Source organism: Balaenoptera musculus, chromosome 18 (genome assembly GCF_009873245.2).
Source record: "Balaenoptera musculus isolate JJ_BM4_2016_0621 chromosome 18, mBalMus1.pri.v3, whole genome shotgun sequence".
Lineage (NCBI taxonomy): Eukaryota > Metazoa > Chordata > Mammalia > Artiodactyla > Balaenopteridae > Balaenoptera > Balaenoptera musculus.
Genome location: NC_045802.1, coordinates 6564680 through 6583207, shown reverse-complemented (window position 1 = coordinate 6583207; position 18528 = coordinate 6564680). Strand labels below are relative to the sequence as shown.

Below are 18528 nucleotides of genomic sequence, written 5' to 3'. Positions count from 1 at the left end.
AAATTCATCTGCAGCCATCTGGTCACTATCCAGAGGATTCTAATGGATGGAAAAGCCTGGTTTAATTTTAAAGCTGGAAGCTTAACTGACATGATAACAAGCAAACAGTGCAGCATTGGGACCTGCATATTTATAATCTCAGAGAAGGCCCATGACCTTAACACTTGTAGACAAGAAAGAAAAGAATGAAAGGACACAACTTTGATAGCCCTCCAGCTTAAGGAAAAGCACTTCATGAGTTTGGTCCACATCCTAACAGAGAGGGAGTCCGTTTCTTGCAGCCTGGCACCAGCATGACACCCCAGGGAGCACCCCAGGCCAAATTTTTTGTGGTCCTGGACAAGCTTTATTTTTCTTAAACTGATCTAAATTTATTTCAGAAAAATCTGCCCAGCGGCACACTACCTTCTACTTAGCACTGGCACTTGTTTGCCTGGACTTGGTTAGTGGTGGGGAAAGGTGAAGGGCAGATGGCATGAGGGTAGGAAATTTCCTTCCGGCCAGTTCCGAGCACGGGTGAGGGCAGGAATTACTAAATTGGGCAGCGCCCAGCCATATAATAAGTACCCTAGAAAGAAGAGGCTTACCTTTCCCACTCCAAAGAAAGAGCAGACTTTTCTATTTTGATGTATAGAAAAAGAGAGAAAAAAAAAAAAAAAAGGATGTTACAACCAGAGTTTCCAAAGCCAACTATGAAAAATCTGTTACTATAATCCACGCTCTAGACAAAAATTGACGTAAAATATTCTCATCTTCAGGAAATTTCTTATTATTTACCAGAAGTACAAGTGCCATTTATGAAGGTAAATCTGAATGCCTCCTTTCTTTGAGGGTGAAAAATCGTGGTTTAATAGTGTTCTAGCAATTGCTTAATTTTTATATTAAAAATTATAGCTACTTCTGGCCAAGATGAAGTAAGGATGGGATCTCCCTTCTCATCTGAAACTACCCAAAACACTTGACCAAAATATATGTCAGTGGATTTCAAGACATTAATGTTAGGAAATGAAGCACAGTGATCCCCAGAGTCAGAAAACAAATGAGGTGCCCCCTACAATCCCTACAGTCACCTGACCCTATGGCCTGGGTGCCCTTCCAGGCCATGGCACAGAGAGTCAGGAAACCCACGGGGAGCCTGGTGGCTTCCCCAAGTGGGGAAGGTGGAGCTGGGGGCTCGGGAAGTTCAGAGGTCAGAGGTTACAGGTCAGAGTAATCAAGAGGACAGAGACAGACAGAGACACACAGAGGGACCCCTCGAGTATCTGGACAAGTCTGATCAGTGCAGCCTGTGAGGCCAGTGTCCAAGGCCAGGGAAAGCACTCCAAGCAGGATTAGAGGGAACACTCCCAAGAGCTCACAGGAGGCCAGGATTAGTTCTTGTTCCCACTGGTGGAGTGGAAAACCTCGCAATTCCCGGGGCATCAGAACACCTGGGAGGGTCATGCCCTGGTGCTGTGATAAAATCAGCCTTAGACTGATCGCTAGTCGGGACCATGTAACAAGGCTGATGAGAAAGACCCAAGATGCTCAAACTCTTTCCAAGTCACATAGTTTCACCCAAGAACAAAGCTTAAGAATATTTACAGGATTAAAAAAAATCCAGTACCCAAAAAGGAAAAATTCACAATGTCTGTCAGCTAAAAAAATTCTCAGGCATGCAAATAAGCAGGGATGTGCAACCCATAATTGGGCGGAAATGCAATCAATTGAAGCCCGCCAAGAAATGACACCTATGATTAACAGTTATTATAACTATATGCCATATATCAAGAAGCTGGAGGAACGATCGAATATGTCAAGTAGAAACAAAGAAGACAAAAAAAATGACCTAAATAAAAATTCTAGAGATTAAAACCTCAAATGTCTGAGATGAAAAATACACTGGATGGGATTAAGAGTAGATTAGACACTGCATAAGAAAAGATTAATAACATGGATTTTCATAGCAGCATTACCCATAGTAGCCAAATGTTGGAAACAACTCAAATGCCCATCAACCGATGAGTGGATAAACAAAAGATGATATATCCATGTAATGGAATATTATTTAGACAAAATCAGGAATGAAATATTGATCCATGTTTTGACATGGATGAACCTCGAAAACATGCTAAATGAAAGAAACTGATAGAAAAGGCCACATACTATATGATTCCACTTATATGAAATGTCCAGTATAGGCAAATCCCTGAAACATAAAGTAGACTAGTGGCTGTCAGGGGCTGGGGAAAGCAGCGGATGGGGAATGACTGCTGAGGGGTGTGGGTTTCTTTTGGGGGTAAATGAAAATGTTCTGGAAGTAGTGGTGACAGCTGCACAATTTTGTGAATATACTAAAAACCACTGAAATGTACATTTTAAAAAGATGAAATTCACAGTATGTGAATTACAGTTCAGCTAACAAAAAAACTCAATCAGAATGTTTTGATAGAACCATTCGGACATGGGGACTGGGGGCATTTTGCTGCCATTTTATCAAAATGCCAGTGTCAAAACAGCTGCCTTAGAATGTCCTGTGTCTCTTTAAAATATGGTTTCTGTTATCAAGAAGCTTAGAGTCATGGAAGGGTAATAGGTCTGATATGTTGGTGCTTTACATGTGTTATCACTCACCTTCCCCATGACGTGCAGCATAGACATAATTCCTATTTTACCAAAGAAGCAGCTGAGACTCAGAGAAGTTATGTTATTTGTCCAAAGTCATATATCACGTGAGCTACTGAGGCAGGATTTGAACCTGGTTCAGTCTATTCTTTTGGGCCAAGCAACCTGGCAACCTTTAGAATTTGCAGAAGAGTTTCTAGTGAAGGCAACTCAGTGTAAGCATTTTCAGATGCAGGAAGAGAGCCAGTAGGAATTGGTGTCACAGAGTTGAAGGAAGGAAAGTTTCAGGAAGGGAGTGATCAATAATGCCAAATGCCACAGAGCTATGATAAGGAACAGGACATGTCCACTTAGACTTAATAACCAGGAGGTCACTTGTGGCCTTTGCAGGGCAGTGGAATGGGCGGGGTGGGGTGGGGTGTGGGGCTAGCCGGCAGCGAGGGGAGGAGTCCCTTGTAAGCAAAGGGACAAAGACGGGGATCATGGAAGACTCTTTCCCAAGCCTGGCTACAAAGGTGGGGAGAGAAGTGGGTCAGAAATACGCAGGTCAGGGGAATTTTGTTGTTATGGCTTGTTTTGTTTTGGGGATGGGATTGATGACATAAAATACAGTGACCGTCCTCAGCCAATCTACAGATCAGCAGGGGAGAGGAGCACACCTCAACTTCACCAGCCACTCGTCATCCAGATGACAGTTGAAGGTTCAAGGCCTGATATAGGCACCACTGGTCCAGCTCACTTTCTTCTTTGGTACCCAGTAATCTGAAGAAAGGAGAGTCACCCTCAGAGAGGGATGAAGGAAGCAAGGAGGGGAGGCTGGAACGAAATACTGTGTCCCCAGGTCTGTCCATTATCCATTACATAGGTTTCTACTCACCAAAGCTGGCGTGAAATTCCCCTGTGGTAATCTGGACTCGAGCATTCTGCTCCCTTGCATACATATCCTGCTGCTTTGAACGGAATGTTTGGGTTCTCCCAAAATTCATGTTAAATCTCTAATTTCCAATATGATGGTATTCTTAGGTGGTGCTTTTGGGAAGTAATTAGGTCATGAGGGTGAAGCCTTCATGAATGGGATTAGCGGTCTTAAGAGATGAGACACGAGAGAGATGACCTCTTTCCCCCACATGATGACACAGCAAGAAGGCATCCATCTGCAAACCAGGAAGAGGGTCCTCACCAGTAGCCAAATCAGCCAGTACTTTGATCTTGGACCTCCCAGGCTCCAGAACTGTGAGAAATACATTTCTGTTGTTTAAGCCACCAGTATGGTATTTGTTATAGCACCCTGAGCTGACCTGCAAAACGCCCTTGAGTGTGAGTGGAATCTGTGAATATGACGATTATGTAACATTATATACAAAGGGGGAGATTACCCTTGGTGAGCCTGACCTAATCAGGTGAGCCTGTTAAAAGAAGAGTTTTCTCCAACTGGTTGCAGAGTGGGAAGTCAGAGATTTGAGGCCTGAGAAGCATTCAACACCCCATTACTGCTTTGAAGATGGAGGGAGCTGCATGGCAAGGAATGAGGGGGCCCTAAGAGCTAAAAGCGCCCCTACAGCCAGCCAGCAAGGAAATAGAGACCTCAGTCCCACAACTACAGTGAAGTGGTTCTACCAACAACTTGAATGCACTTGAAAGTGGATTCTTCTCCAGAGCCTCTATTCAAGAACTCAGCCTAGCTGATACCATGATTTCAACCTTGTGATACGCTGAACAGAGAACCCAATGAAGCCACACCTGGATGTCTGACCTGTGGAACTGTGAAGTATAGAACTAATAATTGGGTGTTATTTTTTAAAAAGAAAAGGGAAAGGAAAAGATTAGCCAACATATAGCAGGAGAAACTAGCCAAAATTAAACACACAGAGAAAAAAGACTGAAAGAAATGAACAGAGTATCAGTTTGGACAGGAGTGGGGCAACTACCAGGGGCCTAACATATGCATAATTGGAGTCCCTGGAGATGAGGCTGTTAGGGTGGAAAATTTTTGAAGAAATAATGGGCAAAATTTTTCAAATCTGATGAAACCTACATACCCACAGATCAAAGAATCTCAAGAAAATTCAAGCACAAAAAAACAATACCACAAAGAAAATGCCACCAAGGTATAGTGTAATCAATTTGCTCCAAACCAGTGATAAAGAGAACATCTTTAAAGCAGTCAGAGAAGAAAAAGACACATAGGCACAGAGAAATAAAGATAAGGATGACAGTCCATTTTAAACTGGGAACCATTCAAACCAAAAGACAGTGGAACAACATCTTTAAATACCTCAAGAAAAAAATAATGCCAACTTGAATTCTGAACGAAATAAAAGTATCTCTCAAAAATGAAGGTAAACAAAACCAGGAAGATTTTATCACCAGGAAACCTCCACTATAAGAAATTTTAAAGGAAATCCTTCGGGGAGAAGAAAGATGATACCAGATAGAAATCTGGATCCACATAAAGGAATGAAGAGCACCAGCAGTGAGAACTCACTGAGTAAATCTAAAAGACTTTTGCTTAAGAAGAAAACTGAGTGCTGATAATCAAAAATAACAATGTAGTGTGGGTTTATACACAGAACATACGTAGAAGGAAAATGTTTGCTAACAGTAGCACAAATGCCAGGAGGAGAGAGATGGCAGCATACTGTTGTAACTCTTACGCTATATGTGAAGTGATATAATACCACTTGAACCTAGAATGTGTAAAGTTAAAGATGTAGACTCTGAACCTTAAAACCACCACTAAAATAACACGACAACAAGATATAGGTAGCTAATACATCAACCAAGGGGAGGAACGGAATCATAAAAAATAAGTAATGTGAAAGAAGGCAGTAAAATAGGGGGAAAAAAGAATATGTGGGATGAATAGAAAATAATAGCAAGATGGTAGATTTACTCCCAATCAAACCAATAACATTAAATGTACATCAAAGGTAGAGATTTGAGATTGGATAAAAATGGAAGAGCCAATGACAAACTGCCTATAAAAAACCAACTTAAATATAAAGAGACAAATAGATGAAAAGGAGAAGTATGGAAAGAGGTATTCCATGCTGAAATGAATAGAAAGCTGAGTGGCACTATTAATATTGAATAAAGTAGATTTCAGGGAAAAGAATATTACCAGGGATAGAGGGTCATTTCATAATGATAGTGGGAAATTCATCAAAATGATAAACAATCCTAAACATTTATGCACCTAATAGCAGAGCTTCAAAATACACAAAGCAAAATGATGATAGACCTGAAAGGAGAAAGACAAGTCCACAATTATACGCTGAGATTTCAATAACCTTCTCTCAATTACTGATAGAACAGTAGACAGAAAATCAGTAAGGCTACAGAATACTTGAACAATGCTATCAACAAACTTGACCTATGACACTGTAGAATATTCCACACAGAAACGGCAGAAAAGGCATTCTTTTTAAGCACATATGAGAGATTCACCAAGACAGCCCTTGGTGTGGGTCATAAGACAAAGTCTCAATAAATTTGAAAGGATTCAAGTCATCCAAAGTATATTCTCCAACCACAATGGAATTAAATTAGAAATAAAATCAGAAAGATCTCTGGAAAGTCCCAAATATTTGCAAACTAAAAAAACACATTTCTAAATAATCATGGGGACATAAGAAATCAAAAAGGGAAACTTGAAAATATTGTGAACTCAATGAAGATGAAAACCCAATGTATCAAAATTTGTAGATTATATAGCTAAAAGCAGTATATAGAGGAAAATTTACTGTACTAGGTGCACATTAGAAAAGCAGAAAGACTTCAAATTAATGACATTAACTAATTAAATCCAGTGTAAGCAGAAGAGAAATAATAATGGTCAGAGTAGAAATCAATTGTATATCCTTCTGCAGAAAGAGAGTCAAGCCATACCTCACACTATATACAAAAATTAAATTAAATGGATCATAGACTTAAACATAAAACCTATAACTATAAATCTTTTTAGAATAAAATATAGGAGAGAATTTTTGTGACCTTGGGTTATGCAAAGATTTTTTTAGATAACACTCACAATAGGGTCCATAAAAGAAAAAAATTATGAATTGGACTTCATGAAAATTAAGAACATCTCATCTTCAAAAGACATTGTTAAGAGAAGCAAAACAAGCCACAAATTGTGGAGAAAAAGTTGCAAATCACATAGCTGAAAAAACTGTATCCAGAATATATAAAAACTCTCAAAATTCAATAAAAAGAAGACCAAAAAACCCCAAATGACGAAAGATTGGAATATGTATTTTATCAAAGAATATACACAGATGTCAAATAAACAAAAAGATGCTCAGCATTATAACATCATTAGTTATTAGGGAAATGCAAATTAAAACCACGAGATACCACTGTGTACCTACTATAATGTATACTATTAAAAAAACTGACCATACCAAGGGTTGGCAAGGATGTGGAGAAACTGGATCTCTGAGACACCACCGATGGGAATATAAAATGGTAAAACCACTTCGGAAAACAGTTTGGAAAACTTTTAAACAGTTTTAAAAAGTTAAACACATAGCTACCATATGACTCAGGCATTCCACTCCTAGCTATTTGCCAAGAGGAATAAAAACAGAAGGCCATATTAAGACTTGTACAAATGTGCATAGTAGCTTCATTTATAATAGCCAAATCCTTGGGGAAAAACCCCCGAAGTCTCTCAATAGGTAAACGGATAAACTGTGGTATTTACACAGTGGAATTCTATTCACCAATAAAAAGGAACGGACTATTGCCACGTGGCTAGATCTCAAAAAAGCCATGCTGAGTAAAAGAAGCCAGATAAAGGTAGAGTATATATTATATGATTACATCTGTATCAACCTTTAGCAAATCCAAACTAATCTTCAGGGACAGAGTGGGGATTAGCGTGTGGGTGCAAAGGGCTAGGTGGAGAGGATGACAAAGGGGTACCAGGAAACTCCAGGGGATGGTGGACATGTTTGTCGTCTTGGCTTCACATGTGCATACATATGTCGAAACTCACCAAACTGTACACTTTCAACATGTGTAGTTTAATCTTTATTAATTATACCGCAATAAAGATGTTTCAATACAAAATACCACACACTTTTTTTGTTTCGTATTTTCTTGGCATAAATATTTCAGTCCTTTTATTTTCAACCTTTTAGGATTTTTTTTTTTTTTTTTTTTTTGCCACGTGTCATGAGGGATCTTAGTTCCCTGACCAGGGATTGAACCCGTTGAGGAACTAAGATCCCTGCAATGGAAGTGTGGAGCCCTAACCACTGGACCACCAGGGAATTCCTTAGTATTCTTATATTTTAGGTGTGTGCTTTGTAAAACAGTCTAAAGCTAGATTTTACATCATACAATGTGCACTTAATAAATACTGTGTCACTGTTCAATAAATGAATCCAGTCTGGTAATCTAAATCTGTGATTTAGTCTAAGAGTTTAGTTCGTGTACATTCATTATGACATCTTTAAATTCATTTCTTTTTTTTTAAATTAATTAGTTTATTTTTGGCTGTGTTGCTGCACGTGGGCTTTCTCTAGTTGCAGCGAGCGGCGGCTACTCTTCGTTGCGGTGTGTGGGCTTCTCATTGCGGTGGCTTCTCTTGCTGCGGAGCACAGGCTCTAGGCGTGCAGGCTTCAGTAGTTGTGGATGCGGGCTCAGTAGTTGTGGCTCGCAGGCTCTAGAGCACAGGCTCAGTAGTTGTGGTGCACGGGCTTAGTTGCTCCGTGGCATGTGGGATCTTCCCGGACCAGGGCTGGAACCCGTGTCCCCTGCATTGGCAGGAGGATTCTTAACCACTGCGCCACCAGGGAAGTCCCTGAATTCATTTCTAATACCTTATTTTATTCTTTCAATTTCTCCCATATCCCTACCTCCTCCCTTCCTTCTTTCCTCTCTTTTCCTCTCTCTGTTTTCTTTTTCCTTTCTCCCTCTTTTGCCTTCATTTATATAGATTTAAATTTTTCTTAACCTCTGTTTCCAACTTTTCCCCCTACTGGTTCAGAACTCTATTTTATTGGTAATTCTAAAAATGTTAACATGTATAGTTTAACTTAACCAAGTCTGAAATTACACAATGTAAAACATCTTTACTCTTTTATTGGTGAATAGAATTCCATTGTATAAATACCACAATTTATCCATTTACTTACAATATAAGGACCTCACTCACAGTGGCTTATTTCCTTGTGTGTGTAGCAGTTTCACATTTTATTCACCAAGTGGACACAAGTATTGTAGCATTTTAAGTTGAATTTTCAGACTGTAGTGGTAGCAGGCATTCCAGCTCCCTGACTGAGGCAGGGCGGATTGAGGTGAGGATTTCCTAAGGGAGGACTGGTTCCCTTCCCACCTCCTCTCAGAGCCAAAGCACAATAGGCCAGACTCCTCCTGCAGGGTGAGCTTCTTTCCCTTCCTAATTTGTCTAGTGAGGGGGCTGCCCTTCAGAAATTCCAGATTTATGAAGGGTTCTCCGCTCTCATCTCCCACCCTCTTTAGGCACTGGGCTTGTATCTGACTCCATATTAGATCTGTTTCTTTTGCTTTGCTGCCTGTGCTTAGTCATGGTGGCTCTGCACCTTTTGTAAAAGAATGTTGCCTATAGCCTGAAATATACAGGATAGCCTATTCTCAAGGCTCTGACCTTTAAGAAGGTCATTCTTATAGAGAAAAAAAGTTGCAGAACAGAGAGAAGCATTTGTCTTGTTGGAGGTTTACAGGAACAGCCTAACCTGACCTACATGCACAGCTGCAAGAACAAAGGATTTCGACACAAAGAAGTTTGCAACAACTAACCACGCCCCTCCCTTACCTTGCCTTTAAAAATGCTTTGCTGAAACCCTTTGAGCAGTTCGGGGTTTGTGGGTACAAGCCACCCATCTCCTTGCATGGCCCTGCAATAAACCTTTCTCTACTCCAAACTCCGAAATTTCCGTTTGTTTGGCCTCACTGTGCATCATGCATGCGAACTTTCGATTGGTGACAGGTTTTGTCTCCTGACCCTCTCGTGTGTGGCTTTGGATTACTTCCTATACATTTTTAATTTACCAGAAATATTAAAAAGTTCACTATTCTCCAAGCATTCTGGTTAACAGTGTGGCAACTAAGAGTGCAGTTTTGGGATTCAGAGTGCCTGCATTCAAACCAATACTCTACTACTTATTTCCTGTGACTCTGGGCAAATTAACAAAAATCTCTGTACCTCAATTTCCTCACATGTAAAGGGAGAGGCAATAGTAGTACCTGTCTCCCAGTTATTGTGGGCCTTAAATAAATGAATATATCTAAAGAGCTTAGGACTGTACATGGTATACAGTAAGAACTCAAACATTAGCTGCTATTACTGCTACTATTTTTGTGCTTAAAGAAAATGTTCTGAGGTTATATTGCACTCTATTCTGCAAAGGGGTTGATACCTTACAGTATGAGTTTTCTTAATAAACAATTTTCAACTTTCATGTGATATTATGTAGCTTATTCATATCAGGATGTAAATAAACAAAATAACAAGTATTTGATATCTACCATTTCTCTGTTTTTCTTCTTTTGGGGAAATATTATCTCTTGAAGTTAGATCTCCAAAGTCTATTTTTCAATTATGAATTATTTTATATTCTGTTGGAATAGCAGATACTCCTACACGGAGAAGATTCTACCACTTAAACGTAGCATAACATTTTGTGTTTTAAGACAAAATGATGCCAACAGCTGGTTCATTTCAGCTAGAGTCAGAACACATCCATACATGTATGTCAAGCCCTGGAACGATCACGCACACCACATGGGCTGGCACTGCTCCATTAATGACATTTGAACAAAATAAATTCCAAGTTCAAGTCTCCACAGATAACAGTGCACATTTCTTAAATACCTGGCGAATGAAGCTTGGTGGTTGAAGCCGCTGTTCTCTTAGGAGATGAAACTGCAGGTTTATTAGCATCTTGATCTTTTTGTACTTCTTTCTTTGTTCCTATATATAGTTTAAAAAGAGAAAAAGAAACAAAGAGAGCTCTTTACAATTGAAACAAACACAAATTGTTTGTGGAAAGGGAGGCTTAACAAAAGGCACAGAGAACAAAATAATATTTGGGTGATTTGTTGCTATGGTCACCACCCCCTGTGCTTCAGGAATGACACACTTGTTTATAGCAGAGGGAATTTCGTTTTGAGTGGTCAGAGGAATAATAAGTACACTGCTGTCTCTGATTTGATGAAAACCACCCCTATCTCTGGAGGTCACCGCACCCCAAGGACCCTGACAAACTATCTGGGAATTAAAATTGTGCTGTCCTCAGTCTGCCTGCCTCCTTCTGCCACAACAAATTTTCATTACATGGAGAAGGAAGCTGTAGCCGAATCTAACTGCTAACGACTCCAGCATCATGAGAGTCGAGCCGCGGGGGACACAGTCTGCCTCTAATTAATTTCCACGCAGCTGGTCCACCGAGGTGACCTGGACAGCCTCTGAGCTCTCTCTCTGCTGCAGCTGAGCCTTTGTAGAACCTGCCGGCAGAGCCGGCTGCAGCAGCACGGGACAGCCTGAGCTCGGGCCATGTCTAAGACCAGGCACCCAGGACACAGCACCGTTTCTCCCTTGTGTGCTGGGCACAGACCCTCCCCTTCACATCCCCTTCATCAGAAAGTCCAAGAATGATGGATGGAAGATCAGAGGAATAACGTCGACCTGGGTGTACCTAGACCCGTCTCCGCCTCAGCACAGTTTACTATGTCGTTTCAGAAATAACCCCTCGTGATGGTGATGGTTTCTTAGAAGCGGAACACAAACTTCCCACTTTGCCCCATGCCCTGCATCCTTACTCCTCTTCCAGAGGTAACCAGCTAGCAATCTGGCGTTTACTCTTCCAGACCTTCTTCTAGGTATTTATAAGTATATCTACCCAAATACAAATACAGCTATTAATTAGCTAAAGGCATCCCATACTGCAATTTCTTTTTACCTACCCACACTTTTGAAGATCTTTTTCGTATCAGTGTATTCATAGGTCTTTTAAAAAATGCCACATCATATTAATGGGCAAAGATGTACCATAATTTACCCATCCTCCTGTTGACGAACATTTAGATTGTTTGCAAGTGTTAGCGATTAAAATAGCTAAATGTGCTACAATAAACATTCTTCTACTTGTTTCTTTGTACACACGTACCAGTATCTTTACAGGATGAATGCACAGATACGCTTTTGCTGGATTAAGATCCTGCTCATTTGCAATATTACCAGACACAGCCCAATTGTCCTCCGCGAAAAGCTACTAAAGTTACACTCCCAACCAAGTGCGTAAGGCCAGTTCTTCCCACACGCCCCATGCCCTACCGACACTGAAGTCTCATCATTTCAATTTTTGCCAGGCACTTAGAATCTTTTCAAATTGGTCATGTGCATTTCTTTATTTGAAAATCGCCTAATTAAACCCTCTGCCCATTTTTCTTACTGATGTGTAAGAACTCTTCATTTATGCTGGATATTAATCCTTTGCCTGCTATACAAATTATATTTTCCAGCCTTTCACTTTTTACAGCTTATTTAGAGTACCTTTCCTTGTACAGTAGTTTAAAAATTTTTAAATGTTCAAATATGTCAACTTTTCCCTTACAGCTTTAAAAGCACTATTACAGATCATTTATATGTAAGTGTGCATGCAAGTGTGTGTGCGTGTCTGTGTGTGTGTGTGGATGACTGGGGAGAGATCACTTCCAGGCTTTGGAGAGGGAGGCAGGTATCTGGAGCCAACCTCTCTGTCCCTCCTCTCTCCTTTTCTGGCCTGACTGGGCCACTGCTTCTCCCGACACCATCGGACCTGCCTCACCCCTCTCTACGCTTGTCCGCCTGTCTCCTGCGGTTCCTCCCACACACCTGTGAGCACCTCCTCTGTTTTACCGCCTTTGGACAAACCGTTCGAGTCTTGTTGATTTACCTCTTCTAAGGTCTGACTTCCCTTTTGCATGTCTAGCCACTACTTTTTTTCTTCCTACTCTCAGAAAAGGTGCTTCACGCGTTTAGTGAACATACCCCGAGCCTCTCCCATCTCAGCCAACGGCTCCACCCTTCACTCACCGCGCTCAGGCCGAACACACAGGAGTCCCCTTGTTTGGCTCCCGGCCCCCGTTCAGTCATCAGCAAAGCTTGCTGGAGCTCCTCGGCGAACATCTCCCAGGTCTGACCACTTCTTCCCCCTCCCCGCTGCCCCTGCAGAGCCCAGGTCACCATCGCCCCTTCCTCCTCCGCCAAGGCCTCCCACCGGCTCTGCTGCCACCACCCCCGCCGCCCCTCTACTGCATATGCCCCCAGGGCAGCAGGTGAATTAACTTCAAACCCAAGTTAGAGCAAGTCATTCCCAATCTCAAAACCCTCCACTCACCTCCCAAGATACTCAGAGTGAAATGCAGACTCCTACAAGGCCCTACAGACCAGCGCTACCCAACAGAAATACAATGTGAGCCACTTACGTAATTTCAAATTTTCTACCAACAACATGTAAAAAGTGCAAAGTACAGTGAGATTACCTGTAATAATATGTTTTATTTAACCCAACATGCTGAACATCACTTCAGTGTCCAGCACCGGTCATATTTCAAGGGCTCACGGACTGACTGTGGGCCAGTGACCAGCACAGCCCAGAAGCGCTGGTCCCCACGCTACATCAGACACCTGTGGTAGTTCATTTTATGTGTCAGCCTGACGGGGCTACGGTTGCCCAGACGTTTGGTCATACCTTATTCTAGGTGAGAGTAACATTTGAACTGGTAGACTGAGTAAAGCAGACTGCCCTCCCCAGTGTGAGGAGGCCTCATGCAATCTGTTGAAGGCCTGAGTAGAACAGAAGGTTGGGTAAGAAGGAACTTCAGCTGCCTCACTGGTTGATCTGGGACATCGGTCTTCTCCTGCCCTAGGACTGGAACCTACACCATGGGCTCACTGCCAGCAGGTCTTGAGACTTCTCAGCCTCCATAATCACGTGAGCCAATTCCTCACAATAAATCTCTTTTTATATACATGTATTCTATATTCTATAATATATATACTATATACTATACTATACTATATATATACTCTATATATACTATATTCTGTAATTATATATATACTATATATGAGTATATATAAAGTATAGACATAATTACATATTTAAAATATATAATAAATATATTTTTATTTATATATTTTATATATTTAAAAAATATATAATATATAAAAATATATTAAAATCTATATATTTTTAAAATATATTTATATATTTATTATAAATAAAATATATAATATATTAAAATATATTATATAAAGTATATATGTAATAGTATATATATACTATTCATAATAAATATAATAGGATATTCTGTATTATAAATGTATTAATACATAAATATATATTATTTTCCTATATAAAATATGTTACGTATATACATATGTATCTCCTACTGGTTCTGTGTCTCTGGAGAACCCACACACACACAAACACACACACACACAAACACCCCTCTGCACCTGCTCACACACTCCAGCCACACTGCCAGCCTTGCTGGTGCTCAGACTTGCTGTACTTCCTCCCATTCTGGTCACGTTAGCTTGAGCTCCTTCTGCGTGGAATATGCTTCCCCGAGACCTTAGGCTTGGTTCACTCATCTGCTCTTTCAGGTCTCTGCACAGATGGCAATCTTCAGGGAGGCCGTGCCTGACACTCCGGGTAAAACAGCCCTCCTGCCACCTGCCACTCTGCCCCTCACCTGCTTCACTCTTCTTCACAGCACTTGTCACCGCCCAAAACATCCACACATCTGTTTGTTTACTGTCCACCTTCCCCACTAGGACATAAACTTCAACCAGAGGACACACCCTGCCCTGGACAGCGTGGCCATTCAGTCTATGCCCCACTGTCCGCCCATCTCCCACCGGGCTCTTTTCAAGGCAGGTCATGTCCAGGCACTTGAGGGTTACAGAAGGCTGGACCGGCGGGGTCCTGAAAGCCCAGCCCTGACTCCACTCCACTGAAGCCACACCCACCCTGCAGCGTATCCCACTTACGGTTCATCTCACTCTTCTATTCCCTCTCTCTGCTCAGATTTTAGGTTTCAACAAACACAGAAGGTCAGCCAGACTCCTAGGAACTCAGAAGAGAAGAGTTAGCCAAAGAGTGTGCTAAACACAACACTTTAAGGGGAAACTAAACATAAGTATTTATTCAGGGTCTCCATAGTTTCCATCCAGCCTTCATGGACTGCTATCTGGCAGCTTCCATCAAAAATTTAAACACTGATAGACTTGACCCAGCAATTCTGCTTCTACAGATCTCTCTTTGGAATACTTCTACAAGTGTGAAAAGATGTACATTCAAAGACATTTCATACATTATTCACAACAATAGAGATGTATAAATAACCAAAAACGCACACAGGGGTATGATTAAATAAACTACTGTATATCCATACGATGTAGCACTATGCCACATTAAAAAGAATGAGGTTGTTCTATATTATACTGGCATGGAAGGAGGTCCATGAGAAATAAGTTAAAAAGCTAGTTGTTGAACAGTATGCACGGTATTATCCCATTTTTATGACACAAAAATGTTACCTGTATTATAGTTGTAAATATATAAAAATAACTGAAAGGCCATTTACTAGTTTTTAAATATTTTTAATAATGGTTACTTCTGAGACGTAGGATCAAGGGAATTTTACTTTTTATTTTAATATGCTTCTGCATTATCTCCACTTTTAATGATGAGCACACACATTACTTTTATAATAAAAAAAGGCATGAAACCAAAACCAAAATGAAAATAATCTATCAGCTCTCTGAAAGGATGAGGAAGGAAGAAACCAGCCTAGTGCAACCAATTCTACAAGAATAACTTTGATCGAAAGTTTCACGACCCTTCCCCCTAGGAACACAGTGCTGCCCGGAGAATTCCTGTGTGGTTCTGGGAGCTCTTGATGGCACAGAAAATTAGGGCAATTAGTCAAGACTTATAGTTGTCTTTGCAGTTTTCTTGCAATCTGGACTCAGCTTAAATGTTTTTTGAGTATACCATCAGCTTTCGTTTTACTCTGTAAGATCCCAGAGTACCTAGCAATGCCAGTTTTGGTCTCACGGTTTTCCTGCTGCCCCTCTGGCCACTCTCCCTCAGTCCTTCCCGTACGCCTAGTAAAGCTGCCCCAGGATTCTCCCTCGACCTTCTCCAGTCCGCTCTTCTGGGTGAGCCTGTCCACTCAGCATGCTTGTACCACCGAATTATACCCACTGATGACTATAAAAATCTGTTATTTCCAATCCAGATGGGCCCAGACACCTCTCCTGAGATCCAGACCCGTTTCTAGGTGTCAACTAGACATGACCACTTACCTACTGGATGACCAGATCATCACACCCTAAATGGAGCTAATCATCTTCCTCTCCAATCCACTCCTCTTCCAATATTTTCTTTCCTGGTCAACTGTCCCCCTAGTCACTGAAACCAGAAGCTAGTGAGTCCTCTTCCTTATTATCCTCCCAAATCTCATCGGTTGCTAAGTCTCTCTAATTCTGCCCCTTTATCCATCCTCACGGTTTCCCTTAGCTAAGTCCTCCTCATTTCTTGCTGGGACAACTAGGAAAGTCTCCTAAGTGATTTCTCAGTCTGTGTCTTACATTCTTCATCTTCAGTCAACTCACCCTCCTTACAGCTGCCAGAATGACCTTTCAAATTACGTGATTTTACTTTTAAAAGCTTTCCCAATCTTTCCCCGGTCTTCAGTAGGAAGCCCCAATTCTGTGTCGTGGAACAAGCAAGCTCCAGGATCGCACTTCCTCTGCTGCGCGTCCCCTGCTGTGACACCGTGGTCCCCTACGATGCTCTGTGCTCCCACCGTGCTGTCTCGTAGTCTGGAGGGCTCAGTCTCTCCCTCAGCTGCTTGGCCCACCTCATCATCCTCAAATTCAGCTCCTCCCCTCTCTGAAGCCCTTCTGTATGAGTTTCTGGTTTGCCACTGGAACAAATTACCATGATCTCGGTGGTTAAAAACAACACACATTTATTCTCACACATTCTCACACATTTATTCTCACACATTCTCACACATTTATTCTCACACATTATTTATTATGATGACAAATGTCAATGGCTAAGTCAGGATCCGCACTGAGCAAATCAAAATGGAAAGAAAAATTCGATTCAAGATAACGGTTAGAAGAATGCTATATACTTTTTTTCATAAAAAGAAATAAGCACATCAAAAAAAATCAAAGGGAATTTGCAGAGGCTCTTAACCTCACCCACAATAGGCCACAAATCCGTGCAAATCAATCTTGGGAAAAGTAAGAAAAGATAAGAAAAAAAGGATAAAGAAATATGCACAATAACTGACTTTATCCCCCAACCATCTAACCTTCTCACTCCATCCACCTGTGAAAGCACAGGTAACGGGGCTAATTCTTCCCCCAGCTCTACAGACCCCACCCAGACAACATGAAAAGTCATGTTAGGAAGATGAAGGGGAGCAAGAAGAAAAATGACAGGTAAACATGGCAACAATGAGTGTTATGATCATCAGGCAATGGAACTGGAGGAGGTGATTAGGAAAAAATGAATGATGTAATCAGGAAGTAGGGATTCTGATGTCACTTATGAGACAAACAGAATGAGGGAACATTTCAAGGGAAGATTTATAGGGGTTGAATAGGGTGAAGAAAGGAAATGTTATCTAGATACGAATACATCAAATAAAAGAGGAACCTGGATGAGTTATAAATGAGAGAGAGAGTGCGTAAGAGAGGATTCAGGAGGGCTTGCAGGGATAAAAGAAGGAAACAGGTTTTAGCTGCTTTAAAAAAATCAACAGGAATATCTGATGTTGGTGGAGAATGGAGTTAATGAGGGAACAATCTGAATACACTCAAGAAAACGCTGGATTTAACCTATTTAAGGTTCATTCCAATTCAACTCCATTTACTGCACGCATGAGGGCAGACCTTGCAGCTGGAAATTTAAAGTAAAATAAAGGAGGTCTCTGTCCTCAAATAGAGACCTTCAAAAAAATCAGACTCACAACAGAGACCTAATTATTTCCTGGGATAAAAGCAGGGATGATTTAATTCTGAAGATTGTTAGGAAAAGGTAAGGATAAAAGAATGAAGAAGTGGGTTTGGGGGGAAAATATTATCTGTTTAAAAGCTTTATAATCGCCAAGTTTACAGTCGATAGCCGTAACTGAGGCCACAACCCAGTCCAGCAATTCTCCTATTGTTTTCTTTTCATCTTTTGCATTCATTTTTTTAACCTATTTTTTTAAAATCATAGTTCTACATCTGTACCTTTCTAAAAGACTATTCCACATGGCAAAACAAAAAACAGCAGTATCTTGTCCCATCCTCCATATGCCTAATTCATAATCATCACTTCAACTTTTTAAGCTGTTTTTCCTAGTATTTATCTCCATATATGTAAGTAACATGTCTATACTGCTAGTTCTTTTTTTTTAATGTTTATTTATTTTATTTATTTATTTTTGGCTGCACTGGGTCTTTGTTGCTGCGTGCGGGCTTTCTCTAGTTGCGGGGAGTGGGGGCTACTCTTCGTTGCAGTGCGTGGGCTTCTCGTTGCGGTGGCTTCTCTTGTTATGGAGCACAGGCTCTAGGCGTGTGGGCTTCAGTAGTTGCAGCACGCGGGCTCAGTAGTTGTGGCTCACAGGCTCTAGAGCACAAGCTTAGTAGTTGTGGCGCACGGGCCCAGTTGCTCCACAGCATGTGGAATCTTCCCGGACCAGGGATTGAACCCGTGTTCCCTGCATTGGCAGGTGGATTATTAACCACTGCGCCACCAGGGATGTCCCATATACTGCTAGTTCTTGATACTTACATTTTAGACATTTTAATAGCTCTCTACTACAGAAAATGACAATTTTTCTCTCTATAGGCTCTCTATAGGCACTACCTCCCTCTTC

General features: G+C 41.1%; 1 protein-coding gene across 7 annotated transcripts in view; it reads right to left on the bottom strand.

Annotated features, from left to right (window-relative positions):
• The window catches only part of MTUS2 (microtubule associated scaffold protein 2), a 489522-nt gene that overhangs the window by 119476 nt on the left and 351518 nt on the right, over positions 1-18528 (bottom strand). For all 7 annotated transcript variants that reach the window (XM_036831699.1, XM_036831696.1, XM_036831703.1 and 4 more), the window contains one exon: positions 10466-10564. In XM_036831699.1, coding sequence (XP_036687594.1) covers positions 10466-10564 — 99 coding nt within the window. The remainder of the gene's footprint in view (positions 1-10465; positions 10565-18528) is intronic.